At 43.6% G+C, this 18,814-nt stretch overlaps 1 protein-coding gene across 2 annotated transcripts in view; it reads left to right on the forward strand.

The window, feature by feature from the left end:
- TANGO6 (transport and golgi organization 6 homolog) overlaps nt 1-18,814 on the forward strand; it is a 158,181-nt gene that overhangs the window by 112,865 nt on the left and 26,502 nt on the right. For both annotated transcript variants that reach the window (XM_069456750.1, XM_069456749.1), the window contains 2 exons: nt 8,328-8,479; nt 17,418-17,531. In XM_069456750.1, the coding sequence (XP_069312851.1) occupies nt 8,328-8,479; nt 17,418-17,531 (266 nt within the window). The remainder of the gene's footprint in view (nt 1-8,327; nt 8,480-17,417; nt 17,532-18,814) is intronic.

Raw genomic sequence — 18,814 nt, forward strand, 5'->3', positions numbered from 1 at the left:
AAGTGGGCTTGGATTTACTGTGTTCATTTCCCTGAAGCTGTTTGGAAATGCCTGAGGAAAAGGTGGTAAACGCTCCAACTTCAGTTTCATGGTACCTTTTAGTCTAAATACTGTAGTCTGTGATGAGTACTTTCTGAAAATGGGGGTGGGGGAATTTGGAAATTAATACCGTTTTTTGTAAAAGCCATATAATATGCATATTTTTAAGGAAACAACAGGATAGTAATGAATTTTTGCCCTTGTCAGGGGGCAAATGTATGCCAACTTCCAGACAAAAAATGAATTAGGATCTTGGCATCTTGTGTTTCAAATAAGTTTCTACTGAAGCAATAAGAGCATCTCATTTGGATAAAGAAAAATACAAAGGGAAAAAAACAAGCAAAAAAAAAAAAAAAACCCTCCTGCATGAGATAATTGTGGTTTTGTTGCTTAATCAGAAACTAAAGGATAGTAGTAGGCATCCCAGAGCCCAGGTTTTAATTCATAATCAAATGAATTACGCAATAGTTGGGAAATATACTCAGCATATAACCCCTTCACATAAGCTACTATTGTAAATAGTTACTCACCTTTTTTAAAAATAGGTTGTATAAAGATGACTTAGCTCTTTGGGAAAGTCATATGTATATATGCTGGTACAAGAGTCATACTGTACAACAGACTATAGTCCCAATTAAAATTGTATTAGAAGAAAGAAAAATATTGGGTTTAATTCTTTCTTTTGTTATACCTTGGTGATAAACTGACTTTTCCGTCATTTTAAAAATATGTACTGTCTTAAATTCTTTTGTTTTGGCAAATCTGACTTTTCTGGTGTTTCATATTTTTTTTTTTTTTTTTTTTTTTGAGACAGAGTCTCACTCTGTTGCCCGGGCTAGAGTGAGTGCCGTGGCGTCAGCCTAGCTCACAGCAACCTCAAACTCCTGGGCTTAAGCGATCCTACTGCCTCAGCCTCCCGAGTAGCTGGGACTACAGGCATGCGCCACCATGCCCGGCTAATTTTTTTTGTATATATATATTTTAGTTGTCCATATAATTTCTTTCTATTTTTAGTAGAGACGGGGTCTCGCTCTTGCTCAGGCTGGTCTCGAACTCCTGACCTCGAGCGATCCACCCGCCTCGGCCTCCCAGAGTGCTAGGATTACAGGCGTGAGCCACCTCGCCCGGCCTGGTGTTTCATATTGATAGGCATAGAACTGACATAGAAGTGTTCTATGACTTTAAAGAGCATTCCAATTTTCATATTATATCAGTTAGATTGCTTTTGGTTGCAGGTAACAGAAATTCCCAACTCAAGTGGCTTAATAAGGAATGAATTATCACACATAGCAAAAAAGTCCAGGGTTGGTAATTCCTCAACACAATGATATCACTCAAGACTTAAATTCTTTTATCTTTCTGCTCTGGCAGCCTTAGCTTATGGGCCTTACCCTGTAGTCCCTCATGGTTTCAAGTTGGCTGGAACAACTCAAGGCAACTCTAACGCATGTATCCTTATGATAGCCAAAGGTAAAGCGTTTTCTCAGAGTCTCCCAGCAGACTTTCCTTCACACCTCATTGTCCAGACCTGGGTCGCATGCCCATGCCTAGACCAATCCAAGGGAGGTGTCCACCATGATTCACTTAGACCAGTGAAGACCATGGCCTGAATCACATGGGGAGGGGTGGCAAAAGGTGGGTATTTGAACAGCATTAGAGTGCTATTTGCAAAGAAGAATGGGAGAATGCCAACGAGATGCATACAACAAAATTTAACACACACAGATTCCTAAAGCTCAAATTAAGGACTCCTTATGCAGGACCTTTAAATTCAATGCTTAAGTCAAAACTGTAACCCTGGAAGCTATATCCTTTGACTACATGCATTCATTTTTTTCTCCATAGAAAGCTGGTCAGGCTGACTCCCACCTAGAGAAGACTGAGATACAGTAGTCTTGAGACCTAAGTCACATGGCACAATAGGAACAAGGGGAGGGAAGATCAGTTAGGGGCTAGCAGAGCCCCAGGAAACGGGAGCAAAGCTATAAATACCCAGAGAAGACCAGGTTTGACAGATGTAGGCTGTGTATGTGAGGCCTGCTGGAGATCCAGACTGCAGAGAAGACGATGGCAGGGCACTTTGAGAAATGCGGAGTGGATGCAGTGAGTGTTCCAGCTCTTCCAGTCCAGTAGCCAGTGGGCCCAGAGCCAGCTGCCCAGGCACAGTGCAGGGTCTAGAGATGCTGACCCTCCTTCTGGCTGCTCGGATACAGTTGGGGGTGGGTTGGTAGAGCATGTAGTTTAATGGATGTTCATTGTGAAATAAGTAATGGACCTCAGTTAGGGCAGAAATTTACATAAATGGAACGTTAAGTTGTGATTGTGTTAATGTCATGGTATGCTCTTGACTTACATGCTGGGTCAGTGTAAGAAACAGCCCAGTGACTTTTTTTTTTTTTTTTTTTTTTTTTTTTTTTTGAGACAGAGTCTCACTCTGTTGCCCAGGCTAGAGTGAGTGCTGTGGCGTCAGCCTAGCTCACAGCAACCTCAAACTCCTGAGCTCAAGCGATCCTCCTGCCTCAGCCTCCCGAGTAGCTGGGACTACAGGCATGCACCACCATGCCCGGCTAATTTTTTCTATATATATTTTTTAGCTGTCCATATAATTTCTTTCTATTTTTAGTAGAGATGGGGTCTCGCTCTTGCTCAGGCTGGTCTCGAACTCCTGAGCTCAAACGATCCGCCCACCTCGGCCTCCCAGAGTGCTAGGATTACAGGCGTGAGCCACCGCGCCCGGCCCCAGTGACTTCTATATTGAATATAAAACTGTTGTCCATTCTGTTCTTCGCTTTTCCCCCAGTGATTTCTATATTGAATATAAAACTTCTGTTGTCCATTCTATTCTTTGCTTTTCCCCCAGTGATTTCTATATTGAATAGAAAACTTCTGTTGTCCGTTCTGTTCTTTGCTTTTCCCCCATTCTGTTCTTTCCCCTTTTCCCTTTCACATGACTTGTTCCTTGAGGTCTTCTCCTGAGAGCTTTTCCCTGAGTCCTCACCCCCAGCTCTCAACCCCCCATCTTCCTTATGTTTCTTCATAGCCTTAATTGCTGTTGGAAATTTTATTTCTTGATTATTGTCCTTCTCACCCACTAGAAGGAGGCTCCATGACGATGGGATCATGGGAAGTTTGCTTTCTTCTTCCTGCTGTATTGTGTCCAGTACTGGGAACACTGGAACCCTGGAATATTGTTGGGCACTCGAGATTTGCTGGATGAATGAATGAGATACCTGTTCATGTTCTTCCTAAAGTTTCTCTCTTCTAATGAATTGATATTCCTCCTTTTATTGGATAATGAAAGCTGTGTTTTCCGATTCCTTTTTTGCCTTAGCTACCAGGAATTGCTAAACTAAATTTTGGATTCATTTGCAATAACCATTCTTACATCCCTCCTCCCACTTACTATAGAGCTTTTAAAATATTTTATTTTAATGATGCATGGTTTCAATATTATTTGTTATAAATTACCTCAAATCCTATACGGAAGTAAATGAGGATTGAATAATAATAAGTGAACTGGCTCATTCAAGGGTAACAGAGGGAGGCATCAAAAAGAACAGCACGCTTTTGAGTCTGAGTGAACAAGATAATACTGGAGCTGTTGTTAAATAGGAACCAGGTCAAACGTTACTCATAAAAACCTCTCTATCGTTTTGGCAAATCCCACTCCATTGTTATTGCATGGTCAGTTTTTTACCTCTTCCCCATCAGGCTGTGAATGTCGTGGGGACAGGGACTGTGTCTTTCTTGTTTATGATGGGTGCCCTAGGGCCTAGCATAGCACCTGACACATAGTACATAGTTAATCAATATTTGATAAATGAATGTAATATGCCTTTTCTTTCCATTTATGTTTAACTTTAAATACCTACATTAGTAATATGAACTTGTTTCTCGTGTGCTCTTACCCTTTTTAATCTGCAATTTCCCCGCCCTTTGGATTTCCAAACTTCTTTCCTGACAAGGAACCTTCTTCCTTTTACCACAACAGCCTCCCACTCCAGGGCTCTTGAATGTGTGCTTTTTCTTCCTTCCTTAGTCTCCTAAATCTGATTTTCCCCATGACCAAACCAAAAGTGACTCATCGACTCAGACTTCCCACTGGAAGGGGCCTGAGAACTCATCTTGCCTAACTGGCTCCTCTCACTTGGTCCAGAGAAATGGAGTGGGTTGCCCAGCGTCACACTGCCCGCGGGCAGCAGGGCCAACGCCAGAGCACAGATCTCTTAACTCGAGACCCACCTCTCCCGCTGCAGAGCAAGCAAGCCTCTTCCTAACTCCAGAAAGAGAACGTACTACAGCAAGAGCAGAAAAGGACATTTTACTCTTAGTTGAAAGTATCTTAAATGCAGTATATTGGAGGTGTTCATTGTCAGACGATTTGTTTGAGCCGAGCTCTGTTTACTCTTCAGACAAGTTGTTTAAGTCCTCTGTGTTAGCAGCTATCCTTTGTATGTTTTTTCCTTTGCGTTTGTATATTTAATGTACCTATTTAAATCTGTAAGTTTGGTTTGTTAATAGTGGGAGAAGTGCATGTGCATTTTTACATATGTAAATGGAATATAACGGTTCTATTAGTTTCTTTCACTTAACAATGTCTTGAGGAGACCTTTCCATGTCAGTGTATGTACTTCTGTCCTGGTCCCTATAACAACTGACTGTGTAGTGTTCCATAATATGGATAAACCATGGCTATCTAACCACTTCCATATTATGTTTAGTTTATTTCTTCTCATTTTTCACTGTTATAACTCTGTAGTAAAGTCTTTATGCAGATACCCTTGTGCATATATGTAATTACCCGTCTAGGATAAATAACCACGAATGTGGGCTCACGCCTGTAATCCTAGCACTCTGGGAGGTCCAGGTGGGAGGATCGCTTGAGCTCAGGAGTTCAAGACCAGCCTGAGCAAGAGCAAGACCCCATCTCTACTAAAAATAGAAAAATTAGCTGGGCACGGTGGCACACACTTGTAGTCCCAGCTACTCAGGAGGCTGAGGCAGGAGGATCACTTGAGCCCAGGAGTTTGAGGTTGCTGTGAGCTATGATGATGCCACTGCACTCTAGCCAGGGCAACAGAGCGGGACTCTGTCTCAAAAAAACAAAAACAAAAACAAATAAACCCGGGAATGTGAAGAGTGGGTTAGAGTGTGCACAAATCTCCTCTTCCACTCTGAAAATGGGCTGTGGCTGAGTCACCCCTGCTTCAATCTTGGCAGCATGTGTTACCATTAACAGGGCAGAGGGTGAGGCTTAGGACTGCATGTAGTGTGTTACGAACGGGGGGCATTTTGGAGAAATTACTCCTTCATCTTTTTCTTATGCTGTATGGAAGGAACGTTGTGTTCCTGACCTTGAGGGGAAAACAGAAACAAAAAACCAACCTTCCTTCCCCTCTTCCTTCCAAGGAGCTGGGATTAGTGATGTGATGCTGTCTCAGCAAGCTCTGCCTGACCCTATGACAGCATTTACCACCCAGCACTGTCACCGTCAGTGTGTCTCTGTTTATGCACACCGCCTAAGCTTTGGGCTTCTTAAAGGGTATAAAGATGATGTTTTCTCAATTTTTGTATACCTACAAAATTAACGTGATACCTCACACATAATTATGTTTTGCTGAAAAAATTAATCAATTCAGCGTTACCATTTGTTGTGTACCTAGTACAGTCATATGTTACTTGACAACAGGGATACATTCTGAGAAATGTGTCATTTGGCAATTTCATCATTGCGTGAACATCATAGAGTGTACTTACATAAACCTAGATGCTATATACATTTTTTTTTGTTGTTGTTTTGTTTTGAGACAGAGTGTCGCTTTGTTGCCCTGGCTAGAGTGAGTGCCGTGGCGTCAGCCTAGCTCACAGCAACCTCAAACTCCTGGGCTTAAGCGATCCTCCTGTCTCAGCCTCCCGAGTAGCTGGGACTACAGGCATGCGCCACCATGCCCGGCTAATTTTTTCTATATATATTTTAGTTGGCCAGATAATTTCTTTCTATTTTTAGTAGAGACAGGGTCTCGCTCTTGCTCAGGCTGGTCTCGAACTCCTGACCTCAAGCAATCTACCCGCCTCGGCCTCCCAGAGTGCTAGGATTACAGGCGTGAGCCACCACGCCCGGCTGCTATATACATTTTTATTTATATATATTTTTCATATGGAAAGCTAAATGTCCCAGCATCATTACTGAATATCAGTTATTTTCCCTACTTGATCTGCAGTGCCAATATCAAGTGCCACATGTCAGGTTTCTATATGTGCATGATTACAATCCTATGGGACCACTGTCATATAGGCAGTCCACCACTGACCGAAACATCATCATGCAACACGGGACTGTATATATACAAAGACTGCTAAGAACTGATGGGATCAGAGATGAAGCAGTCTAAGTTCTACCCTCAAGGAATTTATAGTCTTGTGAGAGGAATATAGGCTTAAAACATCTAGGAATCAAGGCATTAATGACAAATGTGATTTAAGCCAAAGTGACTTAAGTACAAAGTACTATGGGACTTTCAAGGAGGACTGAGTGAAGCTGACTAAGAGGATGAAGAAGGTTCCACAAAGGAAGTGTTGTTTGAACTGGGCCTGATTGGACAGGTTGGTGATTGTTCAGTACAGGCTGTCATTTTGGCTGTTAATAATAGATGACTAGGCCAGACATGGTGGCTCACGCCCGTAATCCTAGCATTCTGGGAGGCCTGGGTGGGAGATTGCTCCAGGCCAGGAGTTCAAAACCAGCCTGAGCAAGAGCAAGACCCTGTCTCTACAAAAAATAGAAAAATTAACTGGGCATGGTGGTGCAGGCCTGTAGTCCCAGCTACTCAGGAGGCTGAGGCGGGAGGATCGCTTGAGCCCAGGAGTTGGAGGCCTCAGTGAGCTATGCTGAAGCCACTGCACTCCAGCCTGGGTGACAGAGCCGGACACTGTTTCAAAATAATAATAATAATAATGATGGGTGACTAAACAAATTCTTTGGAAACCATTTTGTCACCATATAGACATCCTGTATCCTTAGGGCCACAAAAAGGCTGCAGGTGGAGTTCTCTACACTTGGGCTCTGAAACTAGGGCCTCAGAACCAAGATCAAGCCAAAAAACAGCTTCAGTTCTTGATACACCAATGGAGGGAGAAGTTGCTTCCATATACAGAAATACATATGTAAAAGAAATCCAATTCCCAATGTCTTAGCATGTGGCTATTTCTCCCCTCTTTAAAAACAAAACCAAACCATCTCCTGACTCCACTTCCTTGAACAGCTTTCGCCTCATTTCTTTGACCCTCACTCCAGAAGAACGCCTCAAGCAATCTTTCCCCGTGCTATTCTTCTTCTCCCATTGTGACTTAGATCTACTTCTATCGTGTTTCACCCCCACCTATCCCTCAGAACCTTTCTTCTCAAGGTCAGCAGTGAGATTGTTACTCAATCTCATGATCAACTTTTAGTCGTCTTTCTCCCTGACCTATTAGCAGCTCCATGAAACCTACCTTGACCACCATTTTAAAAATTGAAGTCTGCCACCATTCCTATTATTACTTATTCTCCCTACTTCTTTGCTTTCCCCCCCAAAGCATGTATTACCCTCTAACATTTTATGTAATTTATACTAGAACATTAGCTCCACAGGGGCAGGAATCACTGTCTCTCATTTGCTGTCATATCCTAAACATCTAGAACAGGGCTTAACACATACTAGGCCTTTCAGTAAATATTTGCCAAATGAGCGAATGAATCATAGTTCTTTCTTTGACAAGGACCCCAAATGCCTTGGATTATCTTTCACTCAATTTGCTGGTCCAAGCAGGCAGTGTGATTGTGTGGGGAAAGTACTGGGCCGATGATTGGGGTGTAGCCTGGGGGCCATACTTACTATTTGTGTAACCATGGGCTGTCATTAGACAGTTGAGCTGGGTGTGTGGAAGTTTATCCAGCTATGTATTTATGAGATATACATTTTCTTGGATGTATATGTACGTTTTTTAAAAATTTTTCTATAATCTGACTCTCTGAAGATAACTGTTAGTAACATTAAGGGAAATATATTCTTCATCTTTTAGCTCTATATGTAGATTTTTAGTTTGAAACTGGGATTCTACTTACTTTTTCACAAACCATACATCATGAATATTTTCCCTGATATGAGATACTCTTCCAGAGCATGGTTATGTAAGTACTTTGAAAAGAATAAGACATCATGCAATGTACCATGGAAGTATCATTATTTCCTCTTTAAGAAGTTAAAAATTTGTTTTAAAAGCTTTGTATTTCTTCCTTCTCTCTATAGGAGACATGGTCTCAAAGTACCGAGAACCTCTGGTCCACACCTTCCTGCGGGGAGTGAGAGATCCAGATAGCGCCCACAGGGCCAGCAGCTTGGCCAACCTGGGGGAACTGTGCCAGAGGCTGGACTTCCTGCTGGGCTCCGTGGTTCACGAGGTACCGTGTATTGATTCCTTTCTCTAGAGCTTGTTTGCACTTAGACCTATGACACAGCTCGGGACTGGGAGTCGGGAGACCTGTGTTCCTTTTCCAGATCTGCTACTGCCTCCCCGTGAGACAGAGCAAGGGAGTCATTTGACTTCCCTGGGCTTCATTGGTCTCGTCTGTGTTCTGAAAGTTATATTAGTAAGAATTTCATAGCTGCAAATGACGGGAAGTCATTTTAACCTACCTTAAGCAATAAAAGATGATGTATTACAAAGATGCTGACGTAATTAACAGAATTGGAGAAACCTTGAGGAAGGGTAAACAGAACTTTACCCTGGGTCTCTGGGCCATATGTGAGTCTTATCTCTCTATTCACAGAAAACTCTAAGGCAGAGACTCTAATCGGCCCTCTTTGTTCCCTGGCGCCCTGTGTTTAGGGGGTGAGGCTGTTTACCAGAAAAGATTTTGGTCGCCACTCTAGACCCAGTGCCTGGTATACAGTAGGTACTCCATAAATGATAGTCAAAAGGATACATAGGCAGCCAAAGTAACAGCCATACGAGGTAGTGGGCTAGAAGCGTCTCCTGGCTTTAGAGTTTATGATTTAATGAAACGTGCATCTTGCTTTTGTCCTCTCTGAGTATCTTTCTTTAGCCTCTTAAAATTTACCTTTGCCTTGTAGCCTTGTATTTATTTCACCATCAATATATCAGTATATATCGTTTTTTTTTTAAGAGACAGGGTCTCACTCTGTCACCCAGACTGGAGTGGAGTGACCTGATCACAGCTTACTGTAACCTTACAGTGACCCTCCTGCCTCAGGCTCCCGAGTAGCTGGGACTGCAGGCGGGCACCACCACACCAGCTAATTTTTAAATTTTTTGTAGAGATGGGGTCTCGCTATGTTGCCTAGGCTGGTCCCAAACTCCTGGCCTCAAGCCTATCGAAGTTCGGGGATTATAGGCGTGAACAACCAGCCTTGCCTCAGTATAACTCCTCTGGGCCAAATACTAACATGGTTCTCACATTTTATTTTTCTTTATTTTCTTGGTCTCTTCACATGTCTCAAACCAAACTGAACCATAAACCGTGAGCTAAAGCAAACTGCTGGACCATGATCCGAACCAAACCCAAATATGATCATTTTTGTTAATGGCTTTACTAAGATATAATTCACATACTATACAATTATTATAGCTCACGCCTATACTCCCAATTAAAGGATACAACGCAATGGTTTTTAGTATGTTCAGAATTATGCCAGCATCATAAAAACATTTCTTAAGCATAGCCATGAACTGCAGAAAAATTTCCCTAGATCTCCAAGTGGATCAGCTCAGACTGATGGGACCCATACATTTTCTAAAACTAATGAACCTGAACAGTACCTAAATAGCATGATCTCTGAACCCAAACACTGAGACTATATTTCTTTTTAAATCCCTAGACTCTTCCTTTTCTCTCTCTCAAGGACACTGTAGCATGGTGGCAGCATCTGATTTACTATCCAAAGTATTAGAGACATTTTTTGGTTTGGTTGATTAAGAAGATTGAGCTAAAACAATTTTTGTAGCATTCAAGAAGTGTCATTTTTCTGGCACCTGCAATATATCAGGCCCTTTGTTAGGGGCTGGGAATACAAAACCCTATCAGATACCACCTTGCCTTCCAGGCCTGGGTAATCTAGTGGAAGACACAGAAATCAATAATCACAATTACAGTCCATTGGGATAGGTGCTGGGGGAGCATATTTGGGTGTTGACAAAGATGTCCTGGAGGAAAAGACCCTTGGAACTGAATCTGGAGAACAAGTAGCAATTAGGTGGGCCAAGAAGGCAGAGGGGAGCACTGTAGCAGAGGAAGCAGCTGGTGCAAAGGCTGTGGGACAGCCCGATGCATTTGAGGAACTACAGGAAGATCCCAGCGGCTGGAGTGAAAGGTCTGGTGGGGCATGAGTTGGTGGCGGGAGCTGAGGCAAGAGAGGCAGGCAGCGGCCACGTTATGAAGGGCCTTGTTGCTTTATGACTTCCGGGTTCACAGCAAGAGTCGAGCATTGTTTATTTAGCCTTTGGGAACGAAGTGCAAATAGGGAGGAGGCTGTTTGCCACCCGTGGGTGCCGACAAAAAGAGAAACACCGTCTGTGACCCTGGGACCTCCTTTATGTTTCAGCCTTAAAAATCGAGGCTAGGCCGGGCGCGGTGGCTCACGCCTGTAATCCTAGCACTCTGGGAGGCCGAGGCGGGAGGATCGCTCGAGGTCAGGAGTTCGAGACCAGCCTGAGCAAGAGTGAGACCCACGTCTCTACTAAAAATAGAAAGAAATTATCTGGCCGACTAAAATATATATATACAAAAAATTAGCTGGGCATGGTGGCACATGCCTGTAGTCCCAGCTACTCGGGAGGCTGAGGCAGTAGGATCGCTTAAGCCCAGGAGTTTGAGGTTGCTGTGAGCTAGGCTGACGCCACGGCACTCACTCTAGCCCGGGCCACAAAGCGAGACTCTGTCCCAAAAAAAAAAAAAAAAAAATCGAGGCTAGAAGATGCTGCTATGGGGGACCTGCCTGGTGAACCTCTTGTCCAGTGACCCTGCCCCACTTCTAGAGACCAGGACTGTGTCAGCAGCATCAATCCCAGCAGTGTTCATGGTCATTAATAAATTGTGAGCACAACGAGGGCAGAACCAATTTTTTTTTTTTTTTTGAGATAGAATCTCGCTCTATCACCCCAGATAAAGTGCAGTGGTGTCATCATAGCTCACCGTAACCTCAAATTCCTGGGCTCAAGTGATCCTCCTGCTTAAGTCTCCTGAGTAGCTGGGACAACAGGTTCGAGCCACCATGCCTAATTTTTCTATTTTTAGTAGAGACAGGGTCTCGCTCTTGTTCAGACTGGTCTCAAACTCCTGAGCTCAAGTGACCCTCCCACCTCAGCATCGAAGAGTGCTGGGATTACAGGGGTGAGCCACCCCACCTGGCCTAGAACCAATCTTGATTCACCTTTTCATACCCCCTAGTGCCTATCCCAGTGCTTGGCAGATAGTGGGTGCGAAGTGTTGGCTAAGTGATTAATACAGCACTGAATGAAGAGGGTAAGGCTGGTTGGAAGGCTAGTTCCTACACGTTTAAAAAATAGTCATAACAGCACAGTAAGCACTTAATACTCTTCTCTTTTTTTATTTTTCCTGAGACAGGGGTCTGGCTCTATTGCCCAGGCTACAGTGTAGTGACACAATCATAGCTCACTCCAGCCTTGAACTCCTGGGCTCACGAGATCCTACTGCCTCAGCCTCCTGAGTAGCTGGGACTATAGGCGAGCGCTGCGCCCAGCTAATTTTTTTCTTATTTTTATAGAGACAGGGTCTCACTGTGATGCCAGGGCTGGTCTTGAACTACTGGCCTCAAGCAGTCCTCCCACCTCAGCTTCCAAAAAAGTGCAGGGATTACAGGCATGAACCTCCGTACCCAGCGTTAATACTCTTCTGAGTGCCTTAGATATGTCAACTGATCCAGTCCTCAGAGAAGGTACTGAGGCACACAGAAATTAAATTAAATAAGTTGCCAAGGTCATGCAGATGGCAGGACCAGGCTTTGAATGCAGACAGCTGGTTCCAGAATTTCTGCTCTTAACCACTCCTCTATCTTATCTCTCAATTACTGTTTTCAGTTCATTTATAAGATTGCTTTTGTGCCCTTGAAACTGAAGAGAAATGCCCCATGAGGAAAGCTACTCACAGGAAGAGTCACACAGCTCTGTCTCAGTAGAGCTTGCTTTCAGCAGTGAGACTTCAGAAGGCAATATAGTCCCTCTGATTTGAAAAACCAAGGGTTTTCATCCCATATAATTTCTGTCTCTGCTTTTTAGATGTTCCTTCTTATGCAGCATCCCACGCTTGCCTTGTCCTCAGTGCCAAACCAGCTACCCTGGGTGCACTGCGAGTATGAACCTGCCAGTCTTTGTACTCCAGCCACTGAGTCTTCCTATAGCCCGACAGCCCTAGTCCCCTCACATGGAAAGAGTGGGGTATCTGACATGGCTCTTAAGTAGTTCTTCATTCATTTGTTAATTAAGTCAACAAATATTTATGGAATACTTACTCTGTGTCAGTTGGGACTAGAGAAAGGGAGCATGTTATTGTACATGACTCGGATGGCAAGTGACATTTGAGCAAAGACCTGAGGAAGCAAGTGGTTGATCCAGATACCTAGGGGAGAGCATTCCAGGTGGAGGGAGCTGCGAGTACCGAGACCCGGAAGCAGGTGTAGGCTTGACATGCCAGGGAACAGCAAGGCCAGTGTGGCCTGAGAGAAGAGGGTAAGAGAAAGAATCACAGGAGTTGGCATGAGAAAGGTGGTGGCCACCTGGGCCCTTGTACAGACTTTGGCTTTTCCTACGTGTAAGATGGGAGGCCAGAGCAAAGGAATGAAATGATCTAACTTCTTTTAAAAGATTACGGTGGCTTCTTTTGTGACAGTTCTTTCAGTGTATCACGAAAGCTCTTGATCTCTTTCATAGTCTCGAAATTGCTTAGCACCAGTGTGTACAGGTGGAGTAGGAACTTTGACTTTGGGGACGCTTGTCTTTGCAAACTGAAGGAATTCTCCTTCATGAGCATTTGTCATGTACCAGGTATGCTAGAAAACACAGATAAAGGACCCAATGTCTTCCCTGAAGGAAATCTCTGTCGAATGTGAAACACAAAGGAGCAAATAGGGGACCAGAGTGATGTGATAGAGCAAACGCCAGGTGCTGCGGGAACCCGGACTCGACAGGGCACCAGGAAGAGCACATTGATCGAGTGTTAGCCAGGCAGAGGAGAAGTGTAATCTATTTTGATATAAAATTAAACCAAGTAGCCACTGTAGTCCCTTCTAACATGATCTATTCTGGGACACCAGTGGCCTTCCTCTCTGGCTGCACCTCCTGGGCACCTGGAGAAAGTGATGCTGACTGTCGGGTGGCCCAGATTCAGGTGCTATCTGTGCTGTGAGGGTGCCGGCTGCGGGGAGGACCATGAAGGGTAGGCTCAACCCTTCCAGTCTTTGTGCTGGGAATTCAGGTTTTCCCCCTCTGTTGATGTCAATATTTAGCCTGTGTAGACAGTATTATTATTTTTTTCCCAGTTTCTCCTTGTTCTTGTCAAGAGCTGTGTTGCTCAAAACCAAATCTTGATTGGTTCTTTCATCTTTATCATTCTCTATGAGGAGTAAGTATGATTTAAGAGAACCACAGCGAGAGGCCTGTCCTCAGTACAGCAGATAAGCTGCACCCCAGGTGACAAGACCATGGAGCAGTGTCCTTTTAACGTGGTGCCCAGAATTCCACACACCTGAGAGCTTTGAGGCCTGGTACAAAGCTACTGCTTCTGATCCCACTGAATGATCTGAATTTATTACCAGGTTTGTCATGATCAGTACGGTTTTCTAAGGGACAGGTCTCATGGAATTTGAGGATTTGTAAACCCCTGAGATGAGGACATGGGTAGATGTTCTGGGAAACCCCAAGGAAGCTAAAGTAGCTGCCATGGCTTCTTTCGTGGCAGGCTGAGCGAGTAAGCCCAGCTCATAATATTTACCGGTCACACTGCCTTTGCTGGGAAGGTTTCTTAGTTTACAGATGGTCTAGTTTCAAACTAATTAGCAGACTGGCTGAAGCTTTAGGAAAAGGGATACAACTACAGTTGGAAAATTGAAGTCATGCTTCCTGGATACATACCTCAACTTGGGTTACCTTCTCGCCTGGAATTTTCCAAAGTCAGTTTTTGGTAATCTCGCCATTAGTATTATCTTTATTGACATAGTGCTGGTTATGCTTGGTGTGTGCCAGCTGTTTGGAGAGTGATGTTTTTCCTTATTTCTGTTGGCTCCTGTCAAGTGTTAAATTGCTTAAACTGACCTTTAATGTTTCCAAAGCAATCATCATGTTTCTCCTGTATGGATTTCAGAAGTGGATATGATTCACATGATTTAGCCCGTGAAGAGAAAGCCTTCTATAGTAGAGTTTATCAGAATAGGTACATTGACCCTCAGGGCAGATGACACGAAGATCACACCGAATGGATATCTGTCCTCTGGGAGGACTTAGACACAGAGAATGGAAATATTACACCAACTCATACATTAGTAAAGACCTTACATCATCAATCTGTCATTCACCAAGCCTTTTAGAGGTGGAACACAATGTTGAGTATGTCCTTTGGATTGGAGGTGAGAGACCATCCATGGAGTGACTTCTCCAGGCTGGTTAGATAGAAGAGAGTGGCCATGTGTCCTCCCTGCTTCTAGTGTTGGATGAGGGGTCTGTCCCTCTGGCCTGCAGGAGGGTAGCATTGTGAGCTGGCTATTGGAGCTTGTCCTAAACTGAAGAAGGCTGCTCTTATCTCTTGATGGTATCTGCAAGACTGTATTAAAACTCTGATGCTCAAAAAGCATTTTGCATGACTAACCACTATACATGTCACAGGGTTTGGTCCTGGGACAGAGGTGTTGAGGAAGGTTCACCAACACTCTTCCTGATTGCCCTGGATGGCTGACTGCCCATGAGCTTGGTACATCTGCCACATAAGTCACTAACAGCCTGTAGCAAGCAGGAGGTTTTTCCAGCTGATCTCAGCAGGGCTTGTCATAACCAGCTCCTCTCTCAGTCATACCTTCAAGGTGGCACAGGGATTCAAGAATTCGCCATGAAAGGAAATCCCTTTTCCAGCCAGGATGCTTCTGCCTGGATATCCCAATGGTGGAATTAATGCCCACCTGTCCTCGGTATAAGCTGAGGTGCAAGCGTGGCCCACTCAACATAGCAAGGCCAAACAGAGGTGGCAAAGGCAGATTCCAACAGGGTTCGAGGCCAGGAAGGCTTGGTCTGCCAAACATGGAAGCATGCGCTCAAAGCTAAACCTACAGGAGAGCCTCTGCTCGTTACATGGCCCTGGGCTGGCTTCCCTACATGAGTTGTCAGACTGCATAAACTCAACTGCCCTGTGTCAGGAAGGACTCAGACCTGGCTCTAACTTGTTTCTCTGGTTTCAGCTCTTACCTTATAAATACTAAGCCTGAAAGTGCAGGTAGCTATTATATTATTACCTGTCTGGAGGTCGCCCAAGGAATTCCTCTTAGGACTGAATTGCTTTTACCGTTAATGCCAGAGGCTTAGAAGCCACTGCTGGCCCTTGGGGTCAGGGGGGTCTCAGGTCAAAGGCAGAAGCAGCTTTCTGAGTCTTTTTGAAAACAGCCCCCCAAAATTGAGCTTTTCTGGGATTTCCCTTCACTTGCAAGCTGCAAGTTTGTCTAATAGATGTACAACTTGATTAAATGCCAGTGTATCACAGATGCAATTATATTTAAGAACAAGCTACTTCTAATCTCTCTGCCATCACTGATTAATTAGACACTTTGAACTATGCCCAACTGTTTGAAAGCTGTGAAAAATACAACCTGCATAGTTAATGATTCTGCACAAGCCTATTTCCTCATTTGTGCCTGTATTCACCATTCTTTAAACATAATATGTATTTATACATGTTTCCAAACACACAATCTGGCTATTTTCTTATCATGGTTAGAAATTCCTGCACTGTTGGCCAAGAAATACACTCACAAAGTAAATCCAATAACAAAAGTTTATGATAGACCAATTGAATAATTTAGACATACCTTTACATTGTTGCTGCCATTGGTCACACTTTCAAAATTTATATTTTCTTTTTAAATCTTGCATGAGTATCTCGGAAAGGTTTATTCTGGTTGTTACTGTTTTTAATTGTATCTCTTTATTAAGATTTGATTTATTTTTTTTCATGATCTAGATGGGATGAAAGGATTTTAGAATATTTTTTTGCCTACCGGTAGCCAAACAAGGGCAGAGTGATTGATACAGGGTATAGAAACTGTATATACATATCCATTTTTTTTTTTGGAGACAGAATCTTGTTCTGTCACCTAGGCTAGAGTGCAGTGGTGTCAGCCTACCTCACAGCAACCTCAAACTCCTGGGCTCAAGCAATCCTCCTGCCTCAGCCTCCAGAGTAGCTGAGACTACAGGCGCGTGCCATGATGTCCAGCTGATTTTTTCTGTTATTAGTAGAGACAGGGTCTCGCTTTCACTCAGGCTGGTCTCGAACTGCTGATTTCAAGTGATCCTCCCACCTCGGCCTCCCACAGTGCTAGGATTACAGGTGTGAATCACCACACCCAGCCTGTATCACTTTATGACATATAATTATTGGCTGTATATCTGGCACCGTGTTTTGCAAGTTATTTCCAGTCTTTATTTTCTGTTATAGAACTGTCTTTTAAAGTAATTGAGCACAGAAAGACCTGTTCCACAAATGAAGAAGCCCAGGCAGGGAGTCTCTGAACTTGGCCCCTGCTGACTCACATGGGGTGTACCCTAGATTTGTAGGACTGGGGCGTCTGGACATGCTGAAGAAGATCACATTGAATATTTCGGTATTTCTGTATCCCTGGACTGAAACTTTCATTGGCGGTGCATTCATCTTCATGCCAGGCCTTGAACTCTGAAGCCTCCTTGGCTAAGTACCCGTGGTCCTCAGTCTCTAGAAGCAGCTTTGTTTTGGACCATCTTTTCCCCTTCACTCAGTGTTCTCAAAGGAGGACAAGTAACAATTCTTAACCACTTTTGCAGAAATATTTGCATTTGACCTTACCTTTTTAAAAATGCATATTCTGTACAGGACACATATTCCTTCCCACTCCCTAACCTCCCTCCTGAATTCCAAACCAGATTCTGTCCTTTTCCAGAAAAGCCAGACTGCATCAAGATCTCTACCACTAGATCTCGCCCTCTTTATTGAGAATGAAGAAACTATCCACCCCTCTCTAAGCCACATTGCTCTTGATGAATGTGTAGTAAGTGGAACACACTGGAAAGGCTATAGTTAATTGTGCACCCCTGATTCTTACTGACTTCTTCTTCCCTCACTTTCCTAGGTAACAGCTTGCCTGATTGCTGTGGCTAAAACAGACCCTGAAGTTCAAGTGCGCAGAGCTGCCGTCCACGTGGTCGTGCTCCTGCTTCGGGGACTCAGCCAGAAAGCTACTGAGGTAAGTCCGTCTCTCACCACTTACAACTTCTCTACCTCTTTATTTTTTTTGTCTGTTTATAAGTCTTTTTACCTGGGAAAGCTTCAAACCTTTTCCCTAAATGTGCTTATGCAAATGAATCAGTCAATAGGGATTTTGTAGCAGGAAATGGTATTGTTTCCATCTTCAATAAGAATCTCTGTTTCCTCTGTTAACATATTGCGCAAACTACACACTAGTTTTTCTTCAGAAAAGCCAGAGCATGAGGTTATAGACTGAGGCCCTGATCCTGGCATTTTCCTCATACGGGCAGGCTCCAAGGTGAGCAGGCTGGAACACATTAGCCCTGCCTCTGTAGCCTGAACTTCAGTGACTTGTCTTCCTGACTCATTTAAGTTTTCATACTGAATTAATAAAGGGTCTCATATAAGATGTTTCCTTTCTAGCGGAGTTCAATCCATGAGATTTTAGTTGCTGCGTAAATTAAAACTTCTTCCTCCTTCAAGTAGGGTTGGCTGGATTTCTCCTCACTGTATGGCCAGTACTGGAAGAAAGTGTATATATCCATATGTGTGCTAAGAGTGAATGACCTCTAAATTAATTTTCTTCTTGATTTTAATGGAATCCCATTCCCAGTTGACTTCATGCAGAGAGTTTGCATTAATAATTCACTTTCCGGCATCCACAATGCTCATTTGTGGCGGCACATTGGTACTTAACCAAGTGTCGGTGAAGCCTTTATGAGAGTGATTGTTTTATCATACACAGAGGCTTTATTTATGCTAGAATTTCACCATATCAAGTTTCTGACACCATTTTTGTACAAGCATGGACTCGTTAGTTATCCCCCTCCTTCCTGACACAGCCACATTTTCTCTTTCAACACCTCCCTGCTATTGTTGCTCTCTTTCAACACCACCTTGCTGTTCAGTGTTCTAGCTCAGTGGTTAGGGCATTGAATGTCCAAATGGCCACTTTCCTGGGTTTTACACTCAGCTACATCTCTTTCCCTTCTCCTCTGCCTTGTGTAGGTTAAGATTTGGATTGAACGAGTTTATTGGAACATGTTTAACTACAAATTATAAAAACTCCAACTACAACGGTCTAAAGAAATAAGGATCTGTTTTTCTCACATCACAAGAAATATGTAGGTAGATGGTGTTTGTTTAGCAGCTCAGTGTCAACAAGGCCGATATTTCTATAATCCTCATGGCCTTTTTGTAGCTTGACTACAAAACAGCTACTGCAGCTCTGGCCATTGGGACTGATTTAAATGAGTAAGAAAGAAGATGGGAGAAGGGCAG

Source organism: Eulemur rufifrons, chromosome 23, assembly GCF_041146395.1.
Source record: "Eulemur rufifrons isolate Redbay chromosome 23, OSU_ERuf_1, whole genome shotgun sequence".
Taxonomy (NCBI): domain Eukaryota; kingdom Metazoa; phylum Chordata; class Mammalia; order Primates; family Lemuridae; genus Eulemur; species Eulemur rufifrons.